Source organism: Colias croceus, chromosome 19 (genome assembly GCF_905220415.1).
Source record: "Colias croceus chromosome 19, ilColCroc2.1".
NCBI lineage: Eukaryota > Metazoa > Arthropoda > Insecta > Lepidoptera > Pieridae > Colias > Colias croceus.
In genome coordinates this window covers 8,221,784-8,249,779 of record NC_059555.1, presented here as the reverse complement: position 1 = coordinate 8,249,779, position 27,996 = coordinate 8,221,784, and the positions used below count along the sequence as shown (strand labels likewise).

Here is a 27,996-nt window from a genome sequence, read left to right as displayed (position 1 = left end):
ATTATTATTTAGTTGTCAAATTGATACGGATTGTGATAGTTGTGTGAAAATTTAAAAATTAATAGTGCGAATTGCGATCGTTCCGATTTATTTAATCGTTAAAAAATGAGTGTTGATTTGGAGTTTGATTATGATGCCGCTACGGCCGCTATGGATATATTTTCACCAGAACACATAGAGGAATTACGGGAATGGACACAAAAATTGGATAAATCAAAATACGTGCCGAAAGATTTATCAAATAAACAACTTCTTTTATTTTACAACGCTTGCTATGGTGATATTGAAAAAACGAAGACATGTATAGAGAGATATTATAATTTAAGGAAGAATACACCAGATATTTTCGATAACAGACTACTGGGGCTGGATGATGTGAAGGCGACTGCTGAAGCTTTGTAAGTTATCATATGAAATACGTAAATCATTTTTGGCAGCCAGTGTTGCTAAATATAACATTGTATCCATTTTTTGTATAAATAGTGATATGTTGTAATATGAAGCAAGTTTTTGGCAATATTGGCTTACATATTTATGAAGGAACATCTAGTTAATTATTAATTCTCAAATGTGTTATGTATAATATATTGTACTAGCTTTCTGCCCGCGGCTTCGCCCGCTTTGCCTAAAACCTATTATATTATATATATATATATATATATATATATATATATATACATAAACTTTCCTTGAGAACCACTCTATTTATTAAAAAAAAAACTACATCCAAATCCCTTGCATAGTTTTAAAGATTTAAGCATACAAAGGGACATAGGAACAGAGAAAGCAACTTTGTTTTATACTATGTAGTGATTAAATTACAGATAATCACAAAATTATGGAAATAAAAAAATAAGTAATTTCTGATCACCTTCAGCATGCATAAAGTAAACTTTACTAAATCTTTAGCTCTTTAGTTCAGAACAATCCAACATCTTCATAGCTCAAAAGTAAATATTTTCTTTGCAAATGGTTTCCAAGGAATTTTTATTAAAAATTATTTTTATATTTACTTATATATATTCTCCCTTAAATATGATAAGTGCTGTTTTTCTATTATCAAATCTTATTGAATTTTAATGATTTTTTAAGGTTCATTTGATAAATGAAAAATTTCCATCGTCCTATCTGTACTATAACATTATAAAGCTGAAGAGTTTGTTTGTTTGTTTGAATGGGCTAATCTCAGGAAATACTGGTCCGATTTGAAAAATTCTTATGGTGTTAGATAGCCCATTTATCGAGGAAGGCTATAGGCTATATATAATCACGTTAAGACCAACAGGAGCGGACCCACGCCGGTGAAACCGCGCGGCACAGCTAGTTTATAATAACAGACTTAAATTGTCAAGAAAAACTCAAGTTAAAAGGTTTTTTAAGTCTATTGTTGTTGCTGCTTCAAGTTTAATCACTTAATTTGTTTGATTTAAGTGACTATCACACATCTACTGCCCTACTATTATTATTAAAAAAATTACAGTGGCCAAGGATGAGTAATTATTTCATTGTTGTAATATAAATAACTTGTATATGGTTAACTAGTTGTGTACTGAGGTTTTACCAGCATTGGTCCACTACTATTGGTCTTAGCGTGATGATATATCGCCTATAGCTTTCCCCGATAAATTGACTAACAGTGAAATCATTTTTCTATTTGGTCGTGTGGTTCCTGTAATTAGCATCTAATAAATATTCTTCAGCTTTATAATATTAGTACTTATAGATTTGTTTTTAATTGCTGCATTTTAAACCTAGGAAATATAAATTGAAATAATAACTGACCTTAGTTTTGTTTCTGGCTATTTCAGACATACAGATAGAGATCTGGATGAAATTTGTCTCAGAGATAGATAATAAATAATTATTATCCATATTTAGATTTATATCTGAGACAAATTTCATCCAGATCAGATCAGCTGTTTTTGCAAGATACAACATACATAAAATGATAATCTAAAACAGAAAAAACTAGATACATAGTTACTGATGTGTTTTTCTTTTGACACAAATGACCATTTTTTGTTCAGTCTAATTCAAATAGTATTTGTATTTTCCGTGAATTGCAATATGTTTTAAGTGCTGTTTTTGTTTTTACAACTTTTGTAAAAAAAAAAAGTACAAAAAATTGGGAAAGAAAAATTGATTTTTCCGACATAAATTATTAAACAAAAAAAATCTATGCATAGATAATGTTAATGATTACAATTGTTAATGTTATGAGGCATCTTCTGTAAACAAAATTACCAAAAATATTTTCCACTTTTTTTCACTATTATGACGTGTAGTTGCCCGAATTTTTTTAGTGTTACTTTCCTAAGCAAAGAAATAATTAAAATAAATTATACGAATAATCTACTCTCCAACAGAGATACGAAATTGTATGTTTTGTAATGTGTATTTATTATCTTAAAAAATAATCAACAAGTTACATAAAAAGTTTATATTGCGTAATGTCCGCTTTCAAATTTTTTCAAACCAGGGCAAAGGATTTGTATCACAGTGAAAGTGGGTTAAAACAATTAATTATTTTAATGCAGCTTACGCATATTTTTTAGTAAAATGTCAAATATATTTTGCTAAGAGATATACTCGAACCAATAAAAATGATACGATATTAAGTATTCTGAATCGGTGGTATTCATTCTTTACATAACAAAATGAATCACTATGACTTGGCCACATAAAAACGCGGACCAGCTGGACCGATTTCGTTGATTTTTGTTTTGTAGTTAAAAATTGCAGCAGTAGTTACAAACCGTGTATACTTTAGCACGTTTTAGAATTAATATTAACACACATAAGAATTAATAACAAGAAGAAGTCATAGTAGGGAAAAATAATTAAATATATCCGGATGTTGTTAAAAATATAATTAGATTTGTAAAATTTTTTGTCTTTATATCTAGGAATAATATTATCTGTGATAAGACATGGAATATAAATGAGTGCTATGACGTCGGTATTACGGAAGAGGAACCGTCCCGTCTGATGGTCACTTTTTTACTAGGATGTTGCAAAAATTTACGGTTGAAATGTTTTACGCGTAGTCTGTTTGCGGGTCAACTCTGAATTGCATACAATGTAATGTCTGGCAATTTCCAGTGTTGGTGAGAGATCGAGAGTAAAGATTCGAGTATTTGGTCATCCTTGATTTGATGATGTCTGTTCCTGAGCATTGTTATCTATACTTAATATTATAAAGCTGAAGAGTTTATTTGTTTGTTTGTTTGATCGAGCTAATCTCAGGAATTACTGGTCCGATTTGAAAAATTGTTTCGGTGTTAGATAGCCCATTTATCGAAATAATATTGTTTTTTTTTTGTAAGAAAACCAAAGCTTTTTCAATATGTTATAAATTAAGGTAGCAAAGTTAAGGTTCAAATTTGTTTGTCTACTGACAAAAACTTTAGGTACTCATAGGGACAAAAAAAGTGGACACAAATCTACTACGACAATCGAAATTATAAAATTACCTTGATATTTTTTTTCCATTTTTTTCGTCAAACTTAATATATCAAAATGTCAACAAATTGGTAATAGAATGGATAATTATGATGATAGGTGCAGATTGCAATCAACCACCATTCACCGGCCGACTATAGTTCATACTAAATACGCAATAATATGGGATACCATTCTATTGTTATAATATCGTAGATGAAATCAAACACAATTATCCATCATTAAAAGTTGTACCAATTAAGTAATTAATGCTTACAATTAGAAAGGAATTATAAAGTTAAAAAAATATTTTTTATGTTTGTACTCAAAGATAATTTGAATTTTTCGCTTTTGCTGTTTCCATATTTTTATACATATTTGATGTTCAAACCACGTTTAATAGCTAATAAATAATAACATATAGATAATAATGCAAAATCACGATGTTACAGAAATAAAAAAAACTATACCTATATTGTGTTGTAATTTTTTTACATTGCAGAAAAAACTAGCGTACGTTTGACGTAGATTTTCCGTATTTATTATTTAAAATTAATTTTTTTGTTAATTTCGTACTTGTGTACTGACATTTGACACCTATTAGTAACTCATTGCTACACATGAAAATCATTATTCAACCGACTTCAAAAAATAAGGTGGTTCGCAATCTGACTGTATCTTTTTGGGTTTGTTACCTCAGATTTCGACTGGGTGAACCATTTTTAATAATTCTTCAGTAATGAGATGACAAATCATCAAAGCATTTTTAATCATCTCATAGAAAATATATAGAAATTCGATCCTTTATTTTATTCGACCGCCTCCTCGGTACAGTGGTTGACGCGTGAGTGTAGAACCGAGGGGTCCTGGGTTCGATTCCTGGTGGAGACGAATTAAAAAAAAATGTCTCTGTCTGGCAGGACACAGAAGGCTGATCACCTACTTGACCCTAAAGAAAAATCAATTAGTGAAACATATGTAGATATGGATAATGTATCTGCCCCTTATCCCACTTGGGGACACGGGACTTCACACACGATCCTTTATTATAATATTATGTAAAATGTTTTGTTAATAAAGAAAAAAAATATTAAAATCCTGCTTCCGATTCCTACAGCCACAGACTAATAATAATATACTACGTATACAACTACAGCTATTGGTCTCTAGGGAAATCGACCGTTTTGTAGGAGTCCCTCGAAAATGTTACAGTTCCTACTTTTTTCATTTATTCTGACTTTTATTCTGTTAGGAGATCGAATTGCAAACCTTATTTTAAATTATCTGCATTATATTATACTCGAGAAGGACAGTGTCGTGGTGTCACTTTGTATTACAAAGTTAAAATCAATTATCACCAACAGGTAGATGACTCAAGTAACTTTATGTAGACAGAGTGAGATAACAATAACTTATGTTTAATATGCTATGTATTCTTTGAATTTAAACGAGGAAAATTTTTCTTTTTAAGGTAGGTACTAATTATTGACTTTTTTACTTCAAAAATATTGCTATGAGAATTTTTCATCAATGTAGTTAATAAAATTTAATTTAAAAGGGAATAGAAGAGCTAGCAAGATTTTGTTTAAAAATTATTATTAAATGCTGTTCTATCAAGAGGTAACAATACAAAGTATCACTATCACTACATAGTATAAAACATAGTCGCTTTCTCTGTCCCTATGTCCCTTTGTATGCTTAAATCTTTAAAACTACGCAACGGATTTTGGTGCGGTTTTTTTAATAGATAGATAGAGAATAGAAGGTTAGAAGGTTAGAAGAGATAGAGTGATTCAAGAGGAAGGTTTTAGTATATAATTTACTAGCTGTTCCCCGCGGTTTCACCCACATTGCTCCGCTCCTGTTAGTCTTAGCGTGATGATATATTATAGCCTATAGCCTTCCTCGATAAAGGGGCTATCTAACACCGAAAGAATTTTTCAAATCGGACCAGTAGTTCCCGAGATTAGCGCGTTCAAACAAACAAACAAACAAACTCTTCAGCTTTATAATATTAGTATAGATTAGGTTTTAGACAAAGCGGGCGAAGCCGCGGGCGGTAAGCTAGTAAATTATAAACTCAAACATCTGTTTATTCAAGACTTCTTCTAGAAGCACTTTTGTATCGTCATCTATATCTATACATATAATAAATCTATAGAAGGGTCAATTCTGTACATTGAAAATATTGAAAAAATAAATAGCAGGGGGTGTTACTGGATCGATACCAAACTCAAATATGTGATTAAAAAAATTTTTGTCTGTCTGTCTGTCTGTCTGTCTGTATGTTCAGGCATCACGTGAAAAGTAACGGTTCGATTTCGATGAAACTTGGTATAATTATACCTTATTATCCTGGGCATAAAATAGGATACTTTTTATCCCGGAAAAATACGTAGAAAAAAATAAATCTTAATTTTTCCGCGCGGACGGAGTCGCGGGCGGAAGCTAGTAACATAATATTTTTAACATTTAGCACCGATTCCGAAAGCAGTAGTAGGAGAAGAACCGGCAAGAACTGCATAGTTGCTCTTTTAAAATTTTACTTTTCTTCCTTTTGTTTAGTTAGGTATGTCCAATTCTTTACTTTTCTTCAATGGGCACGATTTTACTACGTTCTTCAAATGTAGGGCAGAATGCACGATTCACATCATCACAACATCTTCTTAATTGGCTTAATGAAAAAAACTTCTATACCATAAAGGAGTTCATGGAAAGTTCAACCCGAACAGACCATTAACTCCTTTATGGTACCTAATTATTTTTGCATGCTTGTATTGGCTGAACATGTTTGTGCTTTATTAATATAATTGTATCACCATTGAATACCATGTTTAAAGCAAAATAAAGATTTTATTTATTTATTTATTTTCAAAATACATATAAAAAGTTATTTCCAAGGTAACTTTTTATAGCAATATCACGAAAACGCAAATACATATAAAAATTAATATCTGTGTAAATTACTTGTTTTTAAAAAAAATGTAAAAATCTGACAGTTTAATGAATGTGATCAATTTTTTGTTTTCATAAAACTGAGATTCGAGTGGTCAGCGTGATTTGTTGTAAAGATAAAAATATCAAATATCAAAGTGCCGCTTTTTGCGCCCATTTATCATGTGACTTTTTTTTTTATTTTCAAAGCCTTCCCCTTTACTGGGTGGAGACTGGAGAGGCTATAAATATCTCCACCCTCCCGACGTTTTTTACGACGCTTTATAAAAATAAATACTAGGCCTATCGCCGATATCTCACTTCACTAATTATTATAAAATTAAAAAAATATATATTTTATGTAAGTATTTACTTAGTTAAGTAAGTTGTATCTAATAATTAGTTAAATTTATATCTCGTATAAATATCTGTTATTAATTATATAAAAATATTTTTTTATAGATATTTGCATTAAATGTCCGTATTTCACTACACAGATTACTTATAAAATAAATTTTTTTTCGTAGTTACATAAGATAAAATAAAATAATTTTATATATTGCAATATTTAAATAAATATTTTGCATTTTAAATATGTGTATATCATAATGGTACATCATAATGAATTTCCGACTTTTTCTGTGTATTTTATGGAAAAATTATCACGCCATACGCACTATGATTCACTAAGACTGCAATGTATTGCTGTCGCATTGCAATCCCATAATATGCAGTAAGTGCGAAAGGGAAAGCAATATATTTGCAGTAAAACACAGCATTCGTAAGTTACAATGAAGTATGTTGTAATTATATTCATTGATAGAGGTAAATTATACAGAATAAATAATGGAACGATAAATAGGTAGTATTTTGAGATTTTTTTGCAAATTTTGTTTGACCACACATGACTAAGTAAGTAGGTAGTAGGTACCTGATAGGTCAAAATTCAAGAATTATTTTTATTGGAAGAAGTATTAAAAAAAAACACATGATGAATGATGATACTAAAGTCTTAATATTTACTTGATAAAATATGAATCTATCAACGAATACAAAAGTAATAAACACAGTCGTTTTAATTATCAAGTCCCATTTTATTGTTAGAGCCTTGAAGAACCTTGTTGAACTGTTCAGTATTGAACCACAAGTGGAATATTTTACTTATTTAATCGTTTTATCTCTATTTAAAATAGATACTTAAATAAAAATATGACTTGATAACACAGTTAAAACAATAATAATTAACACTCGCTGCTAAAACACGACCCTAATTACTATAATGGCAAAAGATAATTTTTGAAGTGAAACTTCTTTATCGGGGTTGGAAAAAAATTTACTGTAACATTTTTTCGTTACGCGTGACATTTTTCCGTTACGCGCCATCTTTTTCTTATCCCTACCACGCGTGATTCGACGTATTTCTGTAAAGTTGCATATAGTAAATTATTTTTTGAAAAATAAGGTCATTAAGAAGTTTTACTTCTTACGTGTGTACACTAGTACACGCACAAATTTTTTTTTCAATGTCCATCGTATAAGCGCACAAATATTTTAGCTAGGATAGACCCTAGTTAGCTAAAATATTTGTGTTTTAGAAAACTATTCATAGTTTTTGTAATTGCAATTTGAAATAGAAATAGAAATAGAAATAGAAATCGTTTTATTTGCCACCATGTAACTCTTAGTAATTAATACACAAAACAGAAAAAAAAAGATAGTAATGGAGGCAAAAAGGACTCCCCGTCAGCAAAGCAGCAACCATTATTTAAAATGTGTTGCTGCACTGATTTTCAGAGGAGACCACGTGACTGTACAGATGCAATGATTCAGTATTAAATGATACATATAATTATGAAAGTGTGTTTATGTAGCATAGGTAAAGAAAAAATATAATGTGCACATTAATTTTATTTTGCGAACAGTGGGAGAGTGTTAGATATTATATAAATACACAATAAAATACCTTAAAATGATCAATGGCTCAAATATGTGGCGACGGGCCGAACTCCTATCGGTAATTGCTTCTGATGCTGGAGCAACAAAAACCTCAGACGTTTTTTAAAACATGGCACTGAAGAAAGATTTCGTAAAGGGGGAGGTAAATTATTCCAGCACTTTGAAGCAGCATAACGGAAACTACCACGAAATGACGAAGAGAAATGTTGCGATAACTTATTGCTTCCGGAATTAGCGAACTTAGTATTATAATCATTTTTGGCCCAGTCAAGTTTATGATGCAAGTACGCAGGTTTACCGTTCTTAACAACACCGAACAAAAGTACGCTAAAATGTAGTTCTCTCCTGAAAGTCACAAATAGCGAGTTGGATTTGTTGAGAGATATGCGCTCTTCGAGGGATACAATAGCAAAAACGCGCACAAGCATTATGGACTCTCCTAATTACGCGTTCGGTTCTTGCCAATAATCTTGTCCCATATAGTGCATCTGCATAATAAAATTTTGATAAGATCAAAGTTTCACAAAGCCTCACACGTATATCTTCACTTAGAAAATCACGCACTTGATACAGAATTTTAAGCCTGTAAAAACAGTTCCTCGCTATTTCGTGAACGTGGTCCTCAAAACGCATACCATCATCCAGTATGACTCCTAAGTTACGCGTCGACACAACTCTCTCAATCGGTTCAGATTTAATGTGCAAAACTGGGTTATACGATAAAACTTTCTGGATCATCAATCAATTTGCAAGCCTGTGCTTAAATTGCGTGATTCGAAAGCTTCGATCATAGAAAAGCTCATAGCAATGTTTTACGAATGGTGTCACTGATTGGTTCGTATACAGATATTATGTAAAACTTGTTTTAATTAACGTTAAATAATAATCTACCCAAATGAAGCCGGAGCAAGCATCGTCTAAGAAGAACGGAATAGAATAACTAATCTGGTCACAATTTTCTTCATTCCTTTAATTATTTACTAGTGGCTCGCCCCGGCTTCGCCCGTGGTACCTACATGTTTACGTTTTTTTTCATAAAAACTATCCTATCTCTCAAGTTGGATCGAACTGCACATAGTGTGCGAATTTTATTATAATCGGTTAAGTGGTTTAGGAGTCCATTGAGGACAAACATTGTGACACGAGATTTATATATATTAAGATTTAATAAATCCTTTGTAATATGCCTCTGGTCCCATATTTGCTAATTTTATTATGTCGTCATGTCAAAATTATTATGTTATGGGCCCTCTTCACAATGGTCAGCGTTGGGCAAGTAGAGGCAATTACGATATTGTAGGCCCAAATGTATGATCAGCCGTCATTGTAGATGTTTATTCATCATCGCCGTCAATGGCGACAAACATAGACGATCATTTATTGGGCCAACGCTGCCCATTGTGAAGATGGTCTATTAGAACGTGACCTTTGTCGGGCATAATTTGCACGTCCAATATCATTACAAGATGACCTTTACTTAGTCGAAGGTGTGATATTTATTCATTGCAAGACTGAGCTGTTAGCTTTTTGCCTGTCTAGAACTTGTTCATTGGTTAATATTTTCTATCCATAATACAAGGGTATCACCAGAAGGAAGATACCCGGTCCTTTGGGAGGCTTACGTGGGGACACAGATCCAACACGCAGAGGCCCTTTAGAGAATTTTAATGTGTTATGGGACACCAGCCGCAGCCTGCCCATGACTGCACTATAGAGATACAGCCCTGGGCAGTCCGCGGCCAATGTAGGACTATTGCAAAATATGGGACTTAAAAGAAAGGAGGTGTTCGGTGGATAGGTAGGTTGGGTCTATGGGGCCTTTTCAATATATATTTTCTACATTAATCTTGGTTGGTTTTATTGAATTTTGTATCTTGATGCAATTATTTTTATGAATTCATTATAAAAATAATTATGTACTTACTTACATAAATAATTGTTTGAACTTTTGGTGAAGACAATTTAGTAGGCAAGTGGGATCTCAAAGACGACGATATTGAAACACGTATTTATTTGTCTTAGAGCATTAAACTTGGTTTAATGTTCTCAGTGATTTTTAGTGCTTATTAAAAATACGTTCTAGGTAGATCTGAAATTAAGCGTTCAATATAAGGTATTCAATTTGCTAATAATACCTAACAGTTGTTAAAGATAATTATGAATAAAATATTTATTTAGATGTTTAGTAAGATAACAGTGGATTATAAAATCGTATGTAATAAGTATATCACTGGGAATAATATTCTGAACAAAAAATAATTGCAGTATCAATGAACAGATTTATCTGTTAGATAAAAATGTCATTAAGAATATTCGATCATGAATTAAGGATATCATGAAGATAATGTTTATTAACATAATACATTATTAATAATTGAAATCCGTAATCAAAAGATTTACACATGCACAATGAAAATATAAAAAAAACTAGGCGAAATTTCCAATTTAATGAAAAATAGAACTTAGAATTTCATAGGAGCCATGGTCACTACTCAAGTCCCATGGTTTAAGGTGCAGATGCATTATGCATACCTCTGTTTCATTGATCAATTTTCTTTAGGGACAAGTAGGTGATCATCCTTCTGTGTACTGTCAGACCGAGACTTTATCTTCGTCTCTGGTTCTTCGCTCACTTGTACCAAGGAGTCGGTCAACACACACATTAAGAAAAATTTAACAGTCAGACAAATAGCGACGAAAACATATTGTGAAAACTTTGTTACACCAACTCGATAATAGATTTGACATTTGTGTTGATGATGATGGTGACGATATTGTTGTTGTTGATGTTGATGATGTTGTTGTTTCAGAGAGTACTCCGTGCTGCCGGGCAAGTCGTGCAAGGGCTACGACATAATATTCCACAGACTATACAACACTGAACCCTCGAAGTACTTCCTCGAGCCGGCCTGCAAGCTGCTCTTTATGACTGTGGGTGAGTACCAGATAATATATTATACATAGTAATTATATAATCTTCTTCTATATACAAAAATGAATCCCTATTTCCCTTGATCACGGCATCACGCGTGAACGGCTAGACCGGTTCCGATAATTCTTATTTTGATGTTATTTTTTGATGTTATTGTCAGGGGAAGGTTCTTATGTAAAACCCAAGAAATGAAAAAAAAAATAAGAAAATGTGGACTTCACGGGCGTGACAATTTGCGCGTAGACATCACAACGTCTGTCGGGTCAGCTAGTAAATATGTAATAAATATTTCAGGACAATTTTCACACACGGCACGATCTGATCCCATATTTATAAGCTTTTGCTTGTGTTATGGAAACCAGATGGCTGATAAACATACATATAATTATATATATATAATTTTAAATAAATACTCATATAGATTATTAACACCCAACCACAGAGCAAACATCTATGTTCAACACGCAAATATTTGCCCTGGGTGGGAATCGAACCCACGGCCTCTGGCTTGGAAGAGGTTACTACCTCAATGGTCGCTACCAACCAAGCCAACCGGTCAGTCAATATAATTATTTTCGACTTTTATTTTTACTAATAAAAACAAATATAATTTCTAGTTACTTACTTGTTTTTGCTTTATTATTAAAATAAATAAATAAGTGTGTACTTACGTATATTTATTGTATTTTATGATAAAATAATGTATGGATTGTCATTATCCATACTAATATTATAAATGCGAAAGTAACTCTGTCTGTGTGTCTGTTACTCAATCACGCCTAAACTACTGAACCAATTTGCATGAAATTTGGTATGGAGATATTTTGATACCCGAGAAAGGACATAGGCTACCTTTTATTGCGAAATATGTACCACGGGCGAAGCCGGAGCGGATCGCTAGTAATAAAAAAAAATGAAATATTATACCACATCAGTAATAAAGTAAAATGTTTATAAAGACGCTTTGATGCAGAACTTTGTACCCTTGGAAGTTTACTTAAAAAAATTTTTGTATCTATATTTTGAATTTTCCATTTCGTAAAACCCAATAAAATAAAAAAAGTGGAAATTTTATAAAAACAAAATATGAATTAATTTATGAAGCCTACTTTAAATACCGAGGTTTTTAAGGCAACAAAAAGTAGAAATTCACGAATCCAATATTTAGTTACCTATATTTTTTAGTGAATAATATAACTACCTATTCCTCTATTGAACTATCAACAGTTCTTTAAAAATAAAATATTTGCTACTGAGAGTTATGACCAAATCGGTCTAGCCCTTTTGGATGTTAGCCAAAACAAAATCAATTAGCTACCTATATATTGCACGCCTCATAAGCGAAGCGTTGAGGTGGGTACTACTGTCACTTCGCGCAAAACATCTGATTTTTCAAACTTAAAATGTCTTTATGTATCATACATTGCACTTGTAAGATAATACATACACACACATATTAAGAAAAAACACTATTTTTAACGTTCATGATATTTTTGATGTCATTTTTGTTATTTAAACTAGTTAAAAAACAGTTTAAAAAAGTTCTGTCTTGGACGTCCGTGTGTCTGTATGTGCGGATCCTTTTTCTTGTTAACACGATAGCGACCGAAATACTTTACTAATCGAGTCTTTTTTTTTCTCTTACGCTTGAGTATGCTCAGGAATAGAACCCTTTCATTTTTCAGGGTCTGATTCGATGTGGTTTAATTGTTATTAAATAAACAAAAAAAATATCGACTTTTTTTTTTTTTATAGTGTACTCAAAATTCACCATTATAAACTCGATTCTTTATACTATAAGCCAAGGGTTAAAAAAATAAGTTGGTAGTCAGTCCCTTAAACCTGCGCAGTTTCACATCTAGGTGGGGCCACAAGAAAAATAGCTCAATTATTACGGTACCGCTTTCTTTACTTTTCCAAATGTTTTATTTTATTTCATTTTTATATTTATAGTCACGTACTCTTTATAAATAATCAATTTTATTGTAAAGGATGAGATTATGAGGCGTGCACTTTTGGATTTTCCAAACTATTTTTATTTTTAATATTTTGTATTCAAAATTCGTTATGTTGATGTCGAAATTGAATATTTCAATAATTATTGTTAACTAGCTTTCCACCCGCGGCATCGCCCGCGCAGTCAAAGAAAAAAACCCGCATAGTTCCCGTTCCCATGGGATTTCCGGGATAAAACCTATCCTATGTCCTTTCCCGGGTATAAAAATATCTCTATACCAAATTTCATGCAAATTGGTTCAGTAGTTAAGGGGTGATTGAGTAACAGACAGACAGACAGAGTTACTTTCGCATTTATAATATTAAAGTGTGGATTAGTATACCTATTATTTATAGAGTGAATAGACTTTAGAGATTGTTTAGACTTTAGATACATATAACATACCTATTCTGTTCGTACTTATGTGAAATATATTTTCTTTGTATCTTTAGTGTTACAGTAATTTATTCATAAAACTAGTCTTGTGCGTAATAAAACCAATATTAATGAACTATGACGTACCTATATGGAATTTTATCCTATTAGGTACCCGACTACGTAACGGTCTACGGAGAAATCGGAAGGTCGGTTGTGGCTTTTCATAGTAACCTGTTGTCTGTTTGTATATTTATCTGTTTCAAAATAACTTCAAAATCTAATATTATAAAGATGAATAGTCTGTTTGTTTGTTTGAACGCGCTGATTTAAATTTTTTTTTTATTCGGTGTTAGATAGCCCATTCATCAAGGAAGGCAGGCTACATCAGCACTCGGGTGAAACTGCGGAGCGCAGTTAGTAAGTATTAAAAAACCGGTTCCAATACCACCTTATGATCGAATCCTTTAGTATTTTTAACACGAATAAGAGATTAGCTCCTTCTGTATGTTTGTATGTAACCGACTCTTTTAGACTCGATTTTGACCCACTTGCGGACAGATAATTCAAACTTCTTTATTAGCCAGTCCCTTACTGGCTCTCATAACACAGGCAATACCAGGCAAGAGAGCCAGAGCCTCATATTCAATATTGTATACCTAATCTAAAGGTGAAATAAAGATTTTTTTTTTAACTTTTTACACTTATCAAGAATGGGAGACAATACATAATAATATACCTAATACTTACAATGATTTCACGAGCATATGGTCGTTTTTTAGTTTATTAAACTAGGTAAGTAAGTAACTATATTAATTAATATAGTTTTAAAATAAATTGTTGCTAAGGTAAAATAAATGTAATAATATGTCTCCTCGTACTAAATTAAATATGAAATAGCAACATTTTCATATTTTATTCACATTTTTGTAGTCAAGTTTGATTTATTGTAGTTTTTAATACTGAATATTTTAACTTTATAAACCTTAATAAATATTTGAGAACCATCAAATCAAAAAATTTTATCCTTGTTATCTCTGTTAGCTACCACAATCGAGAGTTTCGTACACGAAATTATTCGGTGTCTCATCAAAATAAAGCTACAAACGGAAAATCAGCTTGATAGTAGTCACTTGCAAAAATGGGCGATGTATCCCGAACTATGATAATTAAATCATGAACAATTAATAGTTTAATTTAAGATTCTTCTAAGAACTATATACCTATATTAGTATATATGTATATAGTTCTTAGAAGAATCTTAACATTTTCTATACTATAAAAATGAATCGCAAAATGTGTTGGTAAGCGCATAACTCGAGAACGGCTAAACCGATTTCGTTAATTCTTTTTTTATAACATTCCTTGAAGTACGAGGATGGTTCTTATTGCGAGAATACGTAAACATGTACTGATGTACCACGGGCGAAGCCGGGGCGGACCGCTAGTATATAATAAAATCGTAGGAAAGTCAAAACTGTACATAGAATATTTTTTTAAGTCAATACTTGAATCATGATCTACAATAGATATCTATCTACCTACTGAATCCAAAAATTTAGTTTTTTTTTTTTATAATTTTTGTCTGTTTGTCTCTTTGTCTGTATGTATGACTGGGCTCAAAAAGTACTGCATGGATTTACATCAAATTTGGATTTCAGAGATAGCTTGAGATCTGAGAAAGAACATAGGAAAGTTTTATTCCGGAAATCCTACGGGAACGGGAACTAGGTATGCGGTTTTTTCTTTTACTGCGCGAGCGAAGCCGCGGGCGGAAGCTATTAATTAAATATATATGCGCACGTTCATTATCACTTCATAAAAAAACCTAATAAAAATTTAGCACTACTTTGTTATTCCTTTATTAGTAGGTATTTAATTATGAGCTTAAATACTAACTGGTTTAAATATGCGAACTGACGTCACCGTATTTGCCCTAGTTGTCGGCGTATATAAAAAGATTATACTATAATTAGTGTCAAACTTTATTTAGAATCGATCAGCTGATTTAAAAGAGTAGGTAGCTAATATCCGAGTATCTCACGCAGTTGTGTAGGAGTAGAAAATCTACATAATGCTTTTATAAGGCTTTTCTTTAAAAAGGTTAGCATTCCTGGGGAGGGAAGTACCACCCCAGAGCTTTAAAAAGGGACCAAATGATAAAAAATCCCATCAAACACATGAAAAAATATATAGTTTATAAAAAATCAACTCATGAAATTATTGTATAGCCATTTGCCACCGATTATTGATAAGTGTACAAAGTTTGAATTAAATCTGTCTGTTTACTGTGGGATATAATCGAGACAGGAGTTGGTTACATACAATATACATGTTCTTATACTAGCTGCGCCACGCGGTTTCACCCGCGTGGCTTCACTCCTGTTGGTCGTAGCGTGATGGTATAAAGCCTATAGCCTTCCTCGATAAATGAGTTATCTAACACCGAAAGAATTTTTCAAACCGGACAATAGTTCTTGAGATTAACGCGTTCATACAAACAAACTCTTCAGCTTAATAATATTAGTAGGTATAGATTATGCAGTGTAAATTTGTAATTTCAAATTAAAAAAAATGTCTTCTCTTGTTCTTTTATAGTATTAAACGTCGGTTATATTATAAATAATATAAAAAAAAAATTACAATAATACTAGCGGTCCGCCCCGGCTTCGCCCGTGGTACATATGAACAATAGATGTTGGCCGATTCTCAGACTTACCAGATATGCACAGAAAATTTCATGAGAATCGGTCCAGCCGTTTCGGAGGAGTATGCAGACTAACATTGTGACACGAGAATTTTATATATATATAAGATTTTCATAAAGAAAAATCTTGAAAATTCGCCAGAAGTTGGCTACTAAATTATAATTATGACCGCAATGAACACTGTAGTTTTAATTTAATTCAACTTTCTTTCTTTCATCTTTTGGCTGCATGTTAAGAATATAATTTTATAAAATATTAATTATTATAATTTTTTAAAAGCCAACTTTCGCCAAGATGTTCTTTTTAAATTATTATAAGTACTCATTTAAGATATCTAATTAAATTAACAATTTTTTATAACCAGCTTTTGCCAACTTCTTTTTAATTGTTAAAGATTTTATTTTACATTTTATATAATGGTTTCATTATTTTAATTAGTGTATTTATTATAGCTGTGAAAATATTATATTATATAAATATTTGGTGAAATCCAACCTTATTACTTATTATACTTACTAATAATTTGACAACTTTCTTTACGATATGGCATTAAAGTGCCCTTAGTGCCCTTACGCACTAGCGGTTAACCGCGGGGGCGGCTAACCGCGCGGTTAGCCGCTTTCCCATTTTAATATGCAACCGCTTATGATTGTACGCACTAATCATAAAAGCGGTTGCATATTAAAATGGGAAAACGGCTAACCGCGCGGTTAGCCGCCCCCGCGGTTAACCGCTAGTGCGTGATTAACATAGGTACATAATAAGAGAGGGAACTTTGTGATGCCCTACCGGCTACCATTCTTTTAAAAATTATAATTTTAAACAAGGATAACGTCATAAATATAAAACAAAACAAGTTAAACGTGTTTATGAAAATGATACGTACAAATGTGATCAGTTACAATAATAAATTCAATACTACAATAGATAATAATAATAGCATATATTCCTCAGTTATATCCAACGTTATATCAATTTACTAATATTATAAATAAGCGGTCTGCCCCGGCTTCGCCTGTGGTACATATTTCGCAATAAAAGGTACTTTCTCAGAGTCTAAAGATTGTCTGTGCCAAATTTAATCAAAATCGGTTGAGAGGTTTAAGCGGGAAAGCGTAACAGAAAGTCAGACAGACAGAGTTTATAATTTTAGTAGGGACAATATTGTTTTATTATTTTACGTCGCAATGGAGTGATTTTATGATATGATTTTTGCATCATGCTATAGAGAGTGACATTATAAGCATAGGATAAACTTCATACTATGTTATAAGCAGTAAGCTTCTTCTTACCGCAGAGAAATATCTCTTTCCCATAGTTTTCCTTTGAGTTGGGTAATTACTAGCTGCGTTCCGCGGTGTCACCCACGTGGCTCCGCTCCTGTTGGTCATAGCATGATGATAGCCTATAGCCTTCCTCGATGAATGGGCTATCTAACACCGAAAGAATTTTTCAAATCCACCAGTAGTTCCTGAGATTAGCGCGTTCAAACAAACAAACAAACAAACAAACTCTTCAGCTTTATAATATTAGTATAGATAAATTACATACAATACGATATGAGTTCTGCAAAAAAGGTCGCAAACCTGATTGTCGTTTTTATAAACTCGGGTTAAGGTCATCTGAATTAAAAAAAATATGTAAAACAACCCAATGTATCATACCTATTTATGTTAATAAATATTAATTTATTGTATTCGGTTCTATTTTTATTCATACACATACCTATTAAAATATTTTAAGGAATAAGGATGCTCTAAATAACGGAATTTTCGAAATAGATTTTCGTCTGCTATGCCTAACATCTGTATAGCAACTTGTATTATAATTTATAAGTTGTAAGAACCAATAATTAATAGCTAAAACCATTAATTTAATAATATATTTAACACGTTGCAATTATTGCAACTTTTTAAATTTGATTATAAATTAACGTTAATTTTTGATAAGGGTATGATGGATTTAATCATTTTTACTGTTGTAAAACTGATTTGCCCAGATTACTTTTGATGAGGCTGTCATCCGATTTACAAAAATGTATAATTTGATTGGCATTTGAGTTTGAATAATTACAACTATTGCATTACTATTGCATTCATTATAATTATACTTTTGATTGGCGTTTCATTAATAGACATAACGTATCGAGAAAAAAAATGTTTTTGTTGCTACGGAACCCTGAAAAGTTTTATTTATTACTATACTTAAATACTATAACCATTGAATCTAGCGAGATCGATTAGCAAGGTCGACGGGTTTCACATGAATGCTTAACCGGTCGATGTAGCCCTATAGGGTTGCTACTTTTGAGTTTGCTAATAAAATTGCAATTTGCAAAGCGGGGTTTTTGAAAAAACCTTTTTCCTTTATTAATCAAGCAATTAAGGGGAGTGTTGTTCTGGGCATTTGAAGAGATTTTGACAAAAATACAATCATGATTTTGCACCAAATTTTGTGCACACAGGTCTCCTATAATAAAGGTTTCAAAAGTTTTGCTTCTAAGACATGTTCGTTTCAAGAATAACTACTAATACAATTATTTACAAATTTGCTGATATTTCTAATATCGAATTATCCTTGACTTACTTCGTTTTCAACAAAGCTCAAACTATTAATTTTAACAACCCCTAATCTTTGTAAAAATATCTCTTTTGAATATAGGGTTGACAACCCTATCATATAAGATATTATATTTACAGTATATAAGATGTGACCTTCCGTGGAAGATGATCAAGGTGGATACATACCTGACCCAATTTTTCACTGTAATTTTTGTGCAATGCATGGCGTAATGTCAAAACTTGTTATCAATGCGAATATCTGTATAATAATATAATGGCCATTGCAAATAATACGTTTCTTTCCTTGTAACTGTCGTTTCAATTAAATATACATTCCTTAAATTTTTAACACGGTTGCACAAACAGCCGACCCCTCGGGTCCGTATACAGCCTGCATACGATGTCTTAAAGCGGTATTAATCCACTATGTAAAAGTGACAGAGCTATATAGGTTGTTTAATGCCATCCCTTTCCTACACTAAATAATACTGCTTTAAGACAACATAGAAACTCTCAAGGGAGTTTTAACATGTTCGCTTAAAACGTTGGGATACTCAACCGACGCGACGTAGTGTAGGCGTGGATCTACGTGTAAACCTAGAAAAGATTTGGTCACATGCATGATGCACAATCATGAGTGCGCATTACCTTTATGTAATGACGAATAGTGTGGGATTTTACTCAGTAGGAATCCGAAATAACAATAAACAAACTCAAACATTTATTTATTCAATTAGACTTCTTTTAGAAGCACTTTCGTATCGTCATTCCATATTTTTAACAATTACCACCGATTCGGAAAGCAGTAAGTATCTATGGAGAAGAACTGGCAAGAAATTCCATAAACACAGTTCCATCCGGGTGTATCCAATATCTGTGCCGCTATGCGAGATTTCCCCACTATTATAAAAAGTGCTTAGGGTTTACAAGGGTGTTTTGTTCTTTGGTTCAACGCACGTCAACTAATTAGCCAGAATTTACTTTATTCACTTTCTTCTTCTTAGTCGTGCTCTCTTGACAGAGAGGTCGTGATAATGGTCATGATGCTCTATTCCAGCTATATGTTGTCACTTTAGTTGTCTGTTTATGTCTGCGGTGTCGCTTTTGAAGATCGAATGTTGTTGATAACCTATCGACACCTTATTATATTACTAGCGGTCCGCCCCGGCTTCGCCCGTGGTACATATTTCGCAATAAAAAGTAGCTTATGTCCTTTCTCGGGTATCAGAATATCTCCATACCAAATTTCATGCAAATTGCTTCAGTAGTTTAGGCGTGATTGAGTAACAGACAGACAGACAGACAGAGTTACTTTCGCATTTATAATATTAGTATGGATTGACTGGATTTATATTGTTGCGTTCCCATTAAGTAACTTTCAGGGCCATAATGCGATCTTAAATCGCAAGTTTTTGGGATAGAATTAGACGCTCCAGTAATGGTATTCTGGTGGCTGTCTGTAACTATTGTGTCAATCCTTTGTTCATGCATCACATTATGTTAGGGATAAACCTATGAAGCCAAGGGAATATAAATGATGCTCTAATTATTTTTAATTTTAATTTTAATTTTGTACACTTATATTACATTGTAATTTCCTGGGAACACAATATGTCCTGAAATAAAACAATTTATTTATAATTTATATCGTAACCAAATGCTATATAAATATAACAACAAATCAGGTGATTTTCAAAAGGAACTCATTTAAATTGTATGTTTTCAGATGCCTGTTTATATAAGAGAGGTCCACAGCCTGGTTATATATTCCTGTTTGATATGCAAGGGGTCAGACTGGCGCATTTGACGAGGATAAGCTTGTCGTAAGTTCATTTATATTATTTAGACATTTAATATGGAATCAGTTCAAAATCTATACTAATATTATAAAGCTGTTTATTTGTTTGAACGCGCTAATCTCAGGAACTACTGGTCCGATTTGAAAAATTCTTTCGGTGTTAGATAGCCCATTTATCGAGGAAGGCTGGAAAACTTACAAGGGTAATATTATAAGAAGAAGAAGGAGGCTATATATCATCACGCTAAGTCCAACAGGAGCGGGTAAAACCGCGAGGCACAGCTAGTATAATATATGACAAGACTCCATACCATGATATCTTAAATGGAAGTAGCAGTATTATTTCCAGCATGGAAAAATTACGTCGATAAGCCGTCGCTGCCCCACAATGGCAATAATACTGCTGTATATTATATCTAGGCCAGGTAATGATCAGCGTCACTCGAAATAGTTAAGGCTGGTTGCAGAGCTTGACCGACCGTCAGTGCGTACGTCAGTCGCGCTTGTCATATTATGTATGGAAATTCATAAAACCGTTCATAGCTAGACCGACCATACGCACGCGTATTGTCATGCGCATTAGTGTCATAGTCATACAATTGTTGATGCGTATTGTCAGGACCGACGGCACGCACTGACGGTCGGTCAAGCTCTGCAACCAGCCTAATCATATTTTGGGTGTATCTATCATTTATAAATAGACCAGCCATTTGTTTTGCGAATGTTCTAAATGTTTTGTTTAAAAATAAAAGTGATTTTGTATGGGATCACTTAACTGCGGAAAAGTTAATCTGCATATAAATTTATATCACTATTATGTTACCCTTGTAAGTTTTCCTGATCAATAGGTATACTTTGTTTCATCCAAATCCGGTCAGCCGTTCAGGTGTGAAAACGTTAAAAGGATAACGCTTACATCTTGATGATATTACGATCGGTCTTTTAACAAGGATTTTATCGGTCTTTAAACAAGGACTTTTTTAGGATGTAGATTTTTTAATATATAAGAGCTATTCTGCATTATTTTTATTTCATACTAGCTTACCGCCCGCGGCTTCTCCCGCTTTGTCTAAAACCTAATAAATTATATACTAAAACCGTCCTTTTGAATCACTCTATCTATTAAAAAAAACCGCATCAAAATCCGTTGCGTAGTTTTAAAGATTTAAGCATACAAAGGGACATAGGGACAGAGAAAGCGACTTTGTTTTATACTATGTAGTGACAGCATAAGAGTAACTGTTTTGAAATACCCTAACGCACCATGCTTTTTTAATATTATGATTATTTTATGTATTAAAAGTATTATATAATGTTTAATAATTATTATGTATAGTATGTATTTATGAATTCATTTATAATATTATTCTAGCTTTCAAAAGGATAGACAAAGGTAAACACCATCAAAAAGTGCTTAGCTTTTAAATCCACACCGACACGGAAAAAATTTCCGCCAACTGTCAATGTCAAATCATTTATGTAGTCTGTGGCACGCATGTGTGTAATATTCATAAATTAAATGTATTTTTGCTTTTTTTTTAAATGCTACAGCTTTTTTTTTCATTATGCCACTGAAAGTTGAAACGTAATTTTTTTTACCACTTATGTAGGTACTTCTTCTTACTTTAATATTTTGCTTTCGAAATATTATGTTGTTACTATATTATGCGTTCATGTTTTTATATTCAGTATATGTTACAATATTTTAGATAATATCGCTAGAATAAAAAGTAATATTCATGAATGTAAATAATCACCCAAAACTTACATATAGTTCTTTTTACGTAACATATAATGTAATGTTTCCTATCGAAGTATAAAATCATATTAAAAACATGTTCTAATGACATTTTGCAGCAAACCTACTTTTATGAGTGTGAAAAATCACACCCTTGGTTAAATTGGAAACCGTTTATGAGCTTCATATCAAATAACATAAAATTTTATAGCGGCATGTCAGAATTTTCCATCGTTTTGTATGCGATAAACATCAAATTATTACGTTAAACATTTATCAAAATCATATCAAAATGGTATTTTTTTTAGTTATTAGGTTTTGCTAAAATTCCGTGTTTTGTTGAAAAAATTGTTATGAATATGAAAAATTGCATAATATTTGATTTTTACTGTACGTAGATACTATATTTAACACAAGAAATAAACGATATCAAAGCTAGAATAGAACTGAGTAATGGCAACACTATTTTTTTAAGCTATTGCATAGTTTCTATCGCGGGCCTCTGGCGCGGGGACCGAATCGAGAAATTCCGTAACGAAAAAACCTCACGCTCCCCACTCCGACGGGCGGAGGTGTGGCTTGAAGGCATAGCATGCAATAAGCTTTACGGCGGCAGTCCCCGAGTGCCACACGTCGTGTTTACTGTACTATATTTAACTTATATATTAACACAAGAAACACTGACGTTTAATGTCAAGAATTTCCGCGGGAAATTTGATGTATCACAGTTTTTTTTCTATATTCCTTTCTTCATGGCTGATGTCAAGACGATATGACTATTTTCTAGTGATGCAACGAATACGAATATTCGTATTCGCTGAATAGTAGACATTTAACGAATATTCGTATTCGGCGAATATACGATTATTTAAAAAAGAATATTTTTGTACGCAACTCTATTTACTACATATTTAAAAATCGCTCGTAAAAATATAACGTGTGCAGAGACTGCTGATCCAATGGCCTTTTGGCGAGAAGATGTCCATTTTCCAAGTCAGAAAAAACTTGCAAAAAATATTTTTCACTGAAGCCACTAGCCAGTACAGTCGCTTCGGAAAGACTTTTTTCAACGGCAGGAAACATCCAGACTGAAAAAAAAATCGCCTAAAACCAGAAAATCTACGAATTTTATGTTTTTTAAATAAAAATTTGCCTATTGTAATTTTTAATTATTAGAAGAGTAAACATTCATTAAATAAATAAGCCTTTTAATACCAAGGCGAGATATTCGTATTCTTATTCGTATTCGCCGAATAGTAGGTTTGATAATCGTATTCGTATTCGTAAAAGTAGTATTCGTTGCATCACTACTATTTTCCATTGTCAATTTTTTTTTGTGTGGTGTTTCTCAATGTTAGCCAGAAGGGCTACTACATTTTAACGCGGACGCGGGGCTGAACTGAAGGTTCACCCTGGTAGCGACATGCGCAAGGGCGTCTCTCCGCCACGGGGATACTCCATTGTCAAGTCCTATACCACAGTTATTTGAATTGTACAATTTTATTTTTCAGGTCGCTACGTAAATTCTTTCAATACGTGCAAGAAGCGATGCCGGTCCGAATGAAGGAGATACATGTGTTGAACACTGAGCCCGTGGTCGATAAGCTGATGATGCTAATTCGACCTTTCTTGGATAAGAAGTTCTTTGATATGGTAAGGGGAGTGTTAAATTATAATGTAGGCACTGTTTCCGTTTGGAAGATTATGAATTATTAGCTGATATTAGATACCCATTAATATACGACTTATATGTTCCTAAGTAATATACATTGAGTTACTATGTACTACGTACTAGAGAGGACATCGCTACTACACTATTTGTGACACAAGGTAGAGTCAATCGCCTCAAACCAATTTTTTTTTGTTGCATTGATTGGTTTTAATTGATAAGTTTATTCATATTTTTTAATAATATAAACAATATTTATTTGTTACATTTATTGGTTTGAATTTATAAGTAATAAGAGGCAGAATACAAAGTGTATGACTCACTAGGCGCCCCGCGCCGCGCACAAATTTTGTTCGTGGTGTCCTCTCTATACGTAGTAATAATACCTCAATGGTAATATAATAAGATTCTTAATTAATTATAATAATATATGATCCTTAGTTATTACTAAAATACTAGCTAAAAATAGCTCTGCAAATCCACATACAATATTATGGGTGAACGAATTTGTTTTTTCTTGATGGAATGCCATAGTTTATTGAAGCGATAAGAATACAATAAACAAAGACAACGTATTTTTAAACAGATAATGCTTTCACAAAAAAGCACATAAGTATATGTTTATATGCTTGTAAATAAATATTTACATGACCCGTTTCTTTTATTAGTAAGATTCATTCTTACCATATACAAGATATTTTATTTATTAATTATTTATTTGCATCACATAGAACTTACAATCATTACAGGATTCTAACCTTATTCGACAGTGTTCTTTTATAAATTAACAAAAACAAATCTCATCAATCAAACATCAACATCATTAAAATTAAAAACAATTACTATTTAGTATTTAACCACTATAATCTTAATTAATAGAATTAACATTCCCGATAACATAGATAATATAAGAGCACCTTTGAAAAATCACTCAAAGTACAAGAGAACACATATTTATATACCATTCAAAATATTTCAAATATGTATGGAAATGAAGACACAGTTGTGTTTTTCTCAATTCATTCTACAATATTGTGATTATTTGCATACTCATATGACAAGGTTTGCACACGTGTTTTATAACGTATGCGTTATAGGTGTGAAAATTCACAATGTGGCTTTAAGTACAATTGTTGGACATATCTCTATTTATCTAGTATGTCGGTGAAGGGTAACTTAATGTATTTAATTTTAAAACATAAGGAAATTAGATTGGTAATAATAGATGGCTTAAGGAGAATAAAAAGGAAATGAATCTTTTTTCACTATGTTCCTAGAAAAATATTTTTATGAATTAAAAAGTTCATTAGGTTATAATATCCCAGTACAGATTATCAGGCCATAAGGCATGGTCACATATTATGAGTGACATAAATTCTACCTGACAATGCAACATTTGTACTTAGTATACCTAAGCGCGATTTTCACAAGATCCGCTAAAATTCCCTTTAAAAATTGTGAACTTGCCCGTAAACAAATACATACTACATACATACAAACCACATACTTACACATAAAAACGCGCGTTTTACCCCCTTTTTTTCACATTCACAGATAAAATTCCACCACAAGAACGAGGACCTAGAAAGTTTCTATGAAACAGTCATCCCCCGTACCTCCCTCCCTCCAGACTACGGGGGCTTACTCCCGGACACGAGGACGCTGCATATGAAGTGCATACAACAACTTAAAGATATGGAAAATTACTTCACAGCCGAAGAACAGCAAAGGGTCAACGCCCTACCTGATAAGAAACGGGAAAAACATATGGAAAAGGCGTTCAAGAATTTGGATATTGATTAGTTTGAAACGCGACGGTTGGAACGCAGCGTTTGGATCGCGGCGTTTCAAACGCGGCGGTTGTTGTATGTGATGATGACATAGATATATATATTCCTAATTATATAGTAGTGCTTGTTAGTGTCTGGCGCTGAAAGTGCGTTTTTAGCTAAGTTGTGGTATGTACGGCTATAAGCAGGCGGTAAAACTCAAGAAATTTATTTATTCAAAGGCAAATTTAAACTTTATTGACAGAACAGTTTTATTTACTAATTTATTTAGTATTTTGTTATATCAGATGCTCTCTATTGCTCAAAGGTCTTCCATTTGGTACATTTGTGTTTGTAATTACCATTTTGTTTTATTAATCAACTAAAATGTAATTTATTTATTTTCTTTTATTATTCATTAAGAGCTAGCGCGCAAGAGCAACTTTTGTCTCCGCAACTATTTTGTCTCTCCCATCAACTCCATAGGAAGTTGCGTCACTACGTGCGTACACTTTCTTACTAGCCCATAGAGTTGATGGGAGAGACAAAATAGTCGCGGAGACAAAAGTTGCTCTTGCGCGCTAGCTCTTAAACTATAAAAATAACCGTCTTTCATGTTTGTTGTCACTCAAAATTCAAACAGTGTTCTATTTACGCGGGAAAGAAATATGACGTCATAATAATATTCAGGATTCCAATTTCGAAACAAAGTCAATTAATGCTAATGTTGCCATAGCGCTGTGTTAGATGTTAATTATAGGCTAAAATACACGCATAGAGTACAATTATTACGATCTGCACTATAGATTACATAAGTGTGTTTAGAAATTCATAAAATGTGTATTTGTCCGTTCGTTTGCTAGTCAGGTACGTCATCCTATACATTATACATATTTTTATACAAAAATTACATGACATAATTATGTAAAGAAAAGTAAAAGTGGCAGTTGTACAAATTTTATCATAAAAATCATAAAATATGATATATTAAATAAAATATATATTTTTTATTCCCGCTAGATAGCCTGATATAGCAGCTATGTACTTAATTTTAAGTAATATACAATTTATGTGACATCACTTTGGTCTACTTAAGGGTTTGATGCTGTTTTAAAACTTATTAAGTGGTTATGTTATTAATTTATATTTTATATTATAGAGTGCGAGTTGAATCCCTTGCAATTGTCAAAAATGTTTCATATTGGTAGCATAGAAGTTACCACTGTTAAACATTTGATGACTGATATTCTTGGCTGATATTGATCAGTGAAACAGATGTGCATTTGCCCTTTTTATGTGTTACTATAAAATAGCATTCCATTTAGTAAACCGTTTTAAAAGTCTTGATAATGATTAGGTGCATTGCGGTAATTCTGAATTACGGGATAAATAAAATAATGTGAAATTAATTCGCAACTATCATTGATAAAACAAATATGAATGCTATTGTTATCAAACCTAAAGATTTCAATATCTTCACAGTTCACAATAAAAAAATTCCGAAACAACTCACTTCCGAAATTCCAATGCACTATAATAGACTCTATTTCTAGTATAACATGCATGGGTATCAAATATAAATAATAGAAGCCTAGAAGGTCTATATGGGGGTCGATGGGTGTATAGAACATTTATGGTATTACCACAAAACAATTTAAACACAGTCTTACTTTAAAACAGGGATCTGTCCCTTTTTATAAATCTGTTTTTGTCGTATTTCACAAAGACAAATATTAAAGTGACAGATCTCTGGTTTGAAGTTTAAATTAACTGTTTAAATTGTTTTGTGGTAAGACCATAACTGTTTGAATATTATTAGACTAAAAGATATGGGCTCGATAATAGCAAAAGAATGTGTATTGTACGTGGCTAGTTTCCATAATACAAGCTTTACTAAATTTGACACTAGATGGCGTGTGAAGTATTGAAAATGTAATTATTTACAATTCTGTGCCTCCAGTGAATAAGGGAGTAAGACGAGTTATTCCCTTTGGTTTTTATTGCACCATTGGATTCAGCTCGTCAAAATACACAACATATCAAAAGGTCATATCTCTAGCTGCATCCTAACCCATTTTTTCGAATGACCCAAACGGTATAAGTAGGGTGTGATTAACGG

The 27,996-nt window shown here is 32.3% G+C and overlaps 1 protein-coding gene across 2 annotated transcripts; it reads left to right on the top strand.

Moving 5' to 3' along the window:
• LOC123700274 (alpha-tocopherol transfer protein-like) lies at nt 1-27,461 on the top strand. 2 transcript variants are annotated; one of them, XM_045647447.1, is made up of 6 exons: nt 1-398; nt 11,142-11,266; nt 20,630-20,726; nt 22,074-22,094; nt 23,951-24,092; nt 25,663-27,461. In XM_045647447.1, exons 1-6 carry the CDS (start codon nt 106-108, stop codon nt 25,909-25,911), a joined length of 927 nt encoding a protein of 308 aa, XP_045503403.1. In that variant the 5' UTR covers nt 1-105; the 3' UTR covers nt 25,912-27,461. The 2 variants fall into 2 exon arrangements, with proteins under 2 accessions (XP_045503403.1, XP_045503404.1); XM_045647448.1 differs by lacking the exon at nt 22,074-22,094.
• The last annotated feature ends 535 nt before the right edge of the window (nt 27,462-27,996 follow it).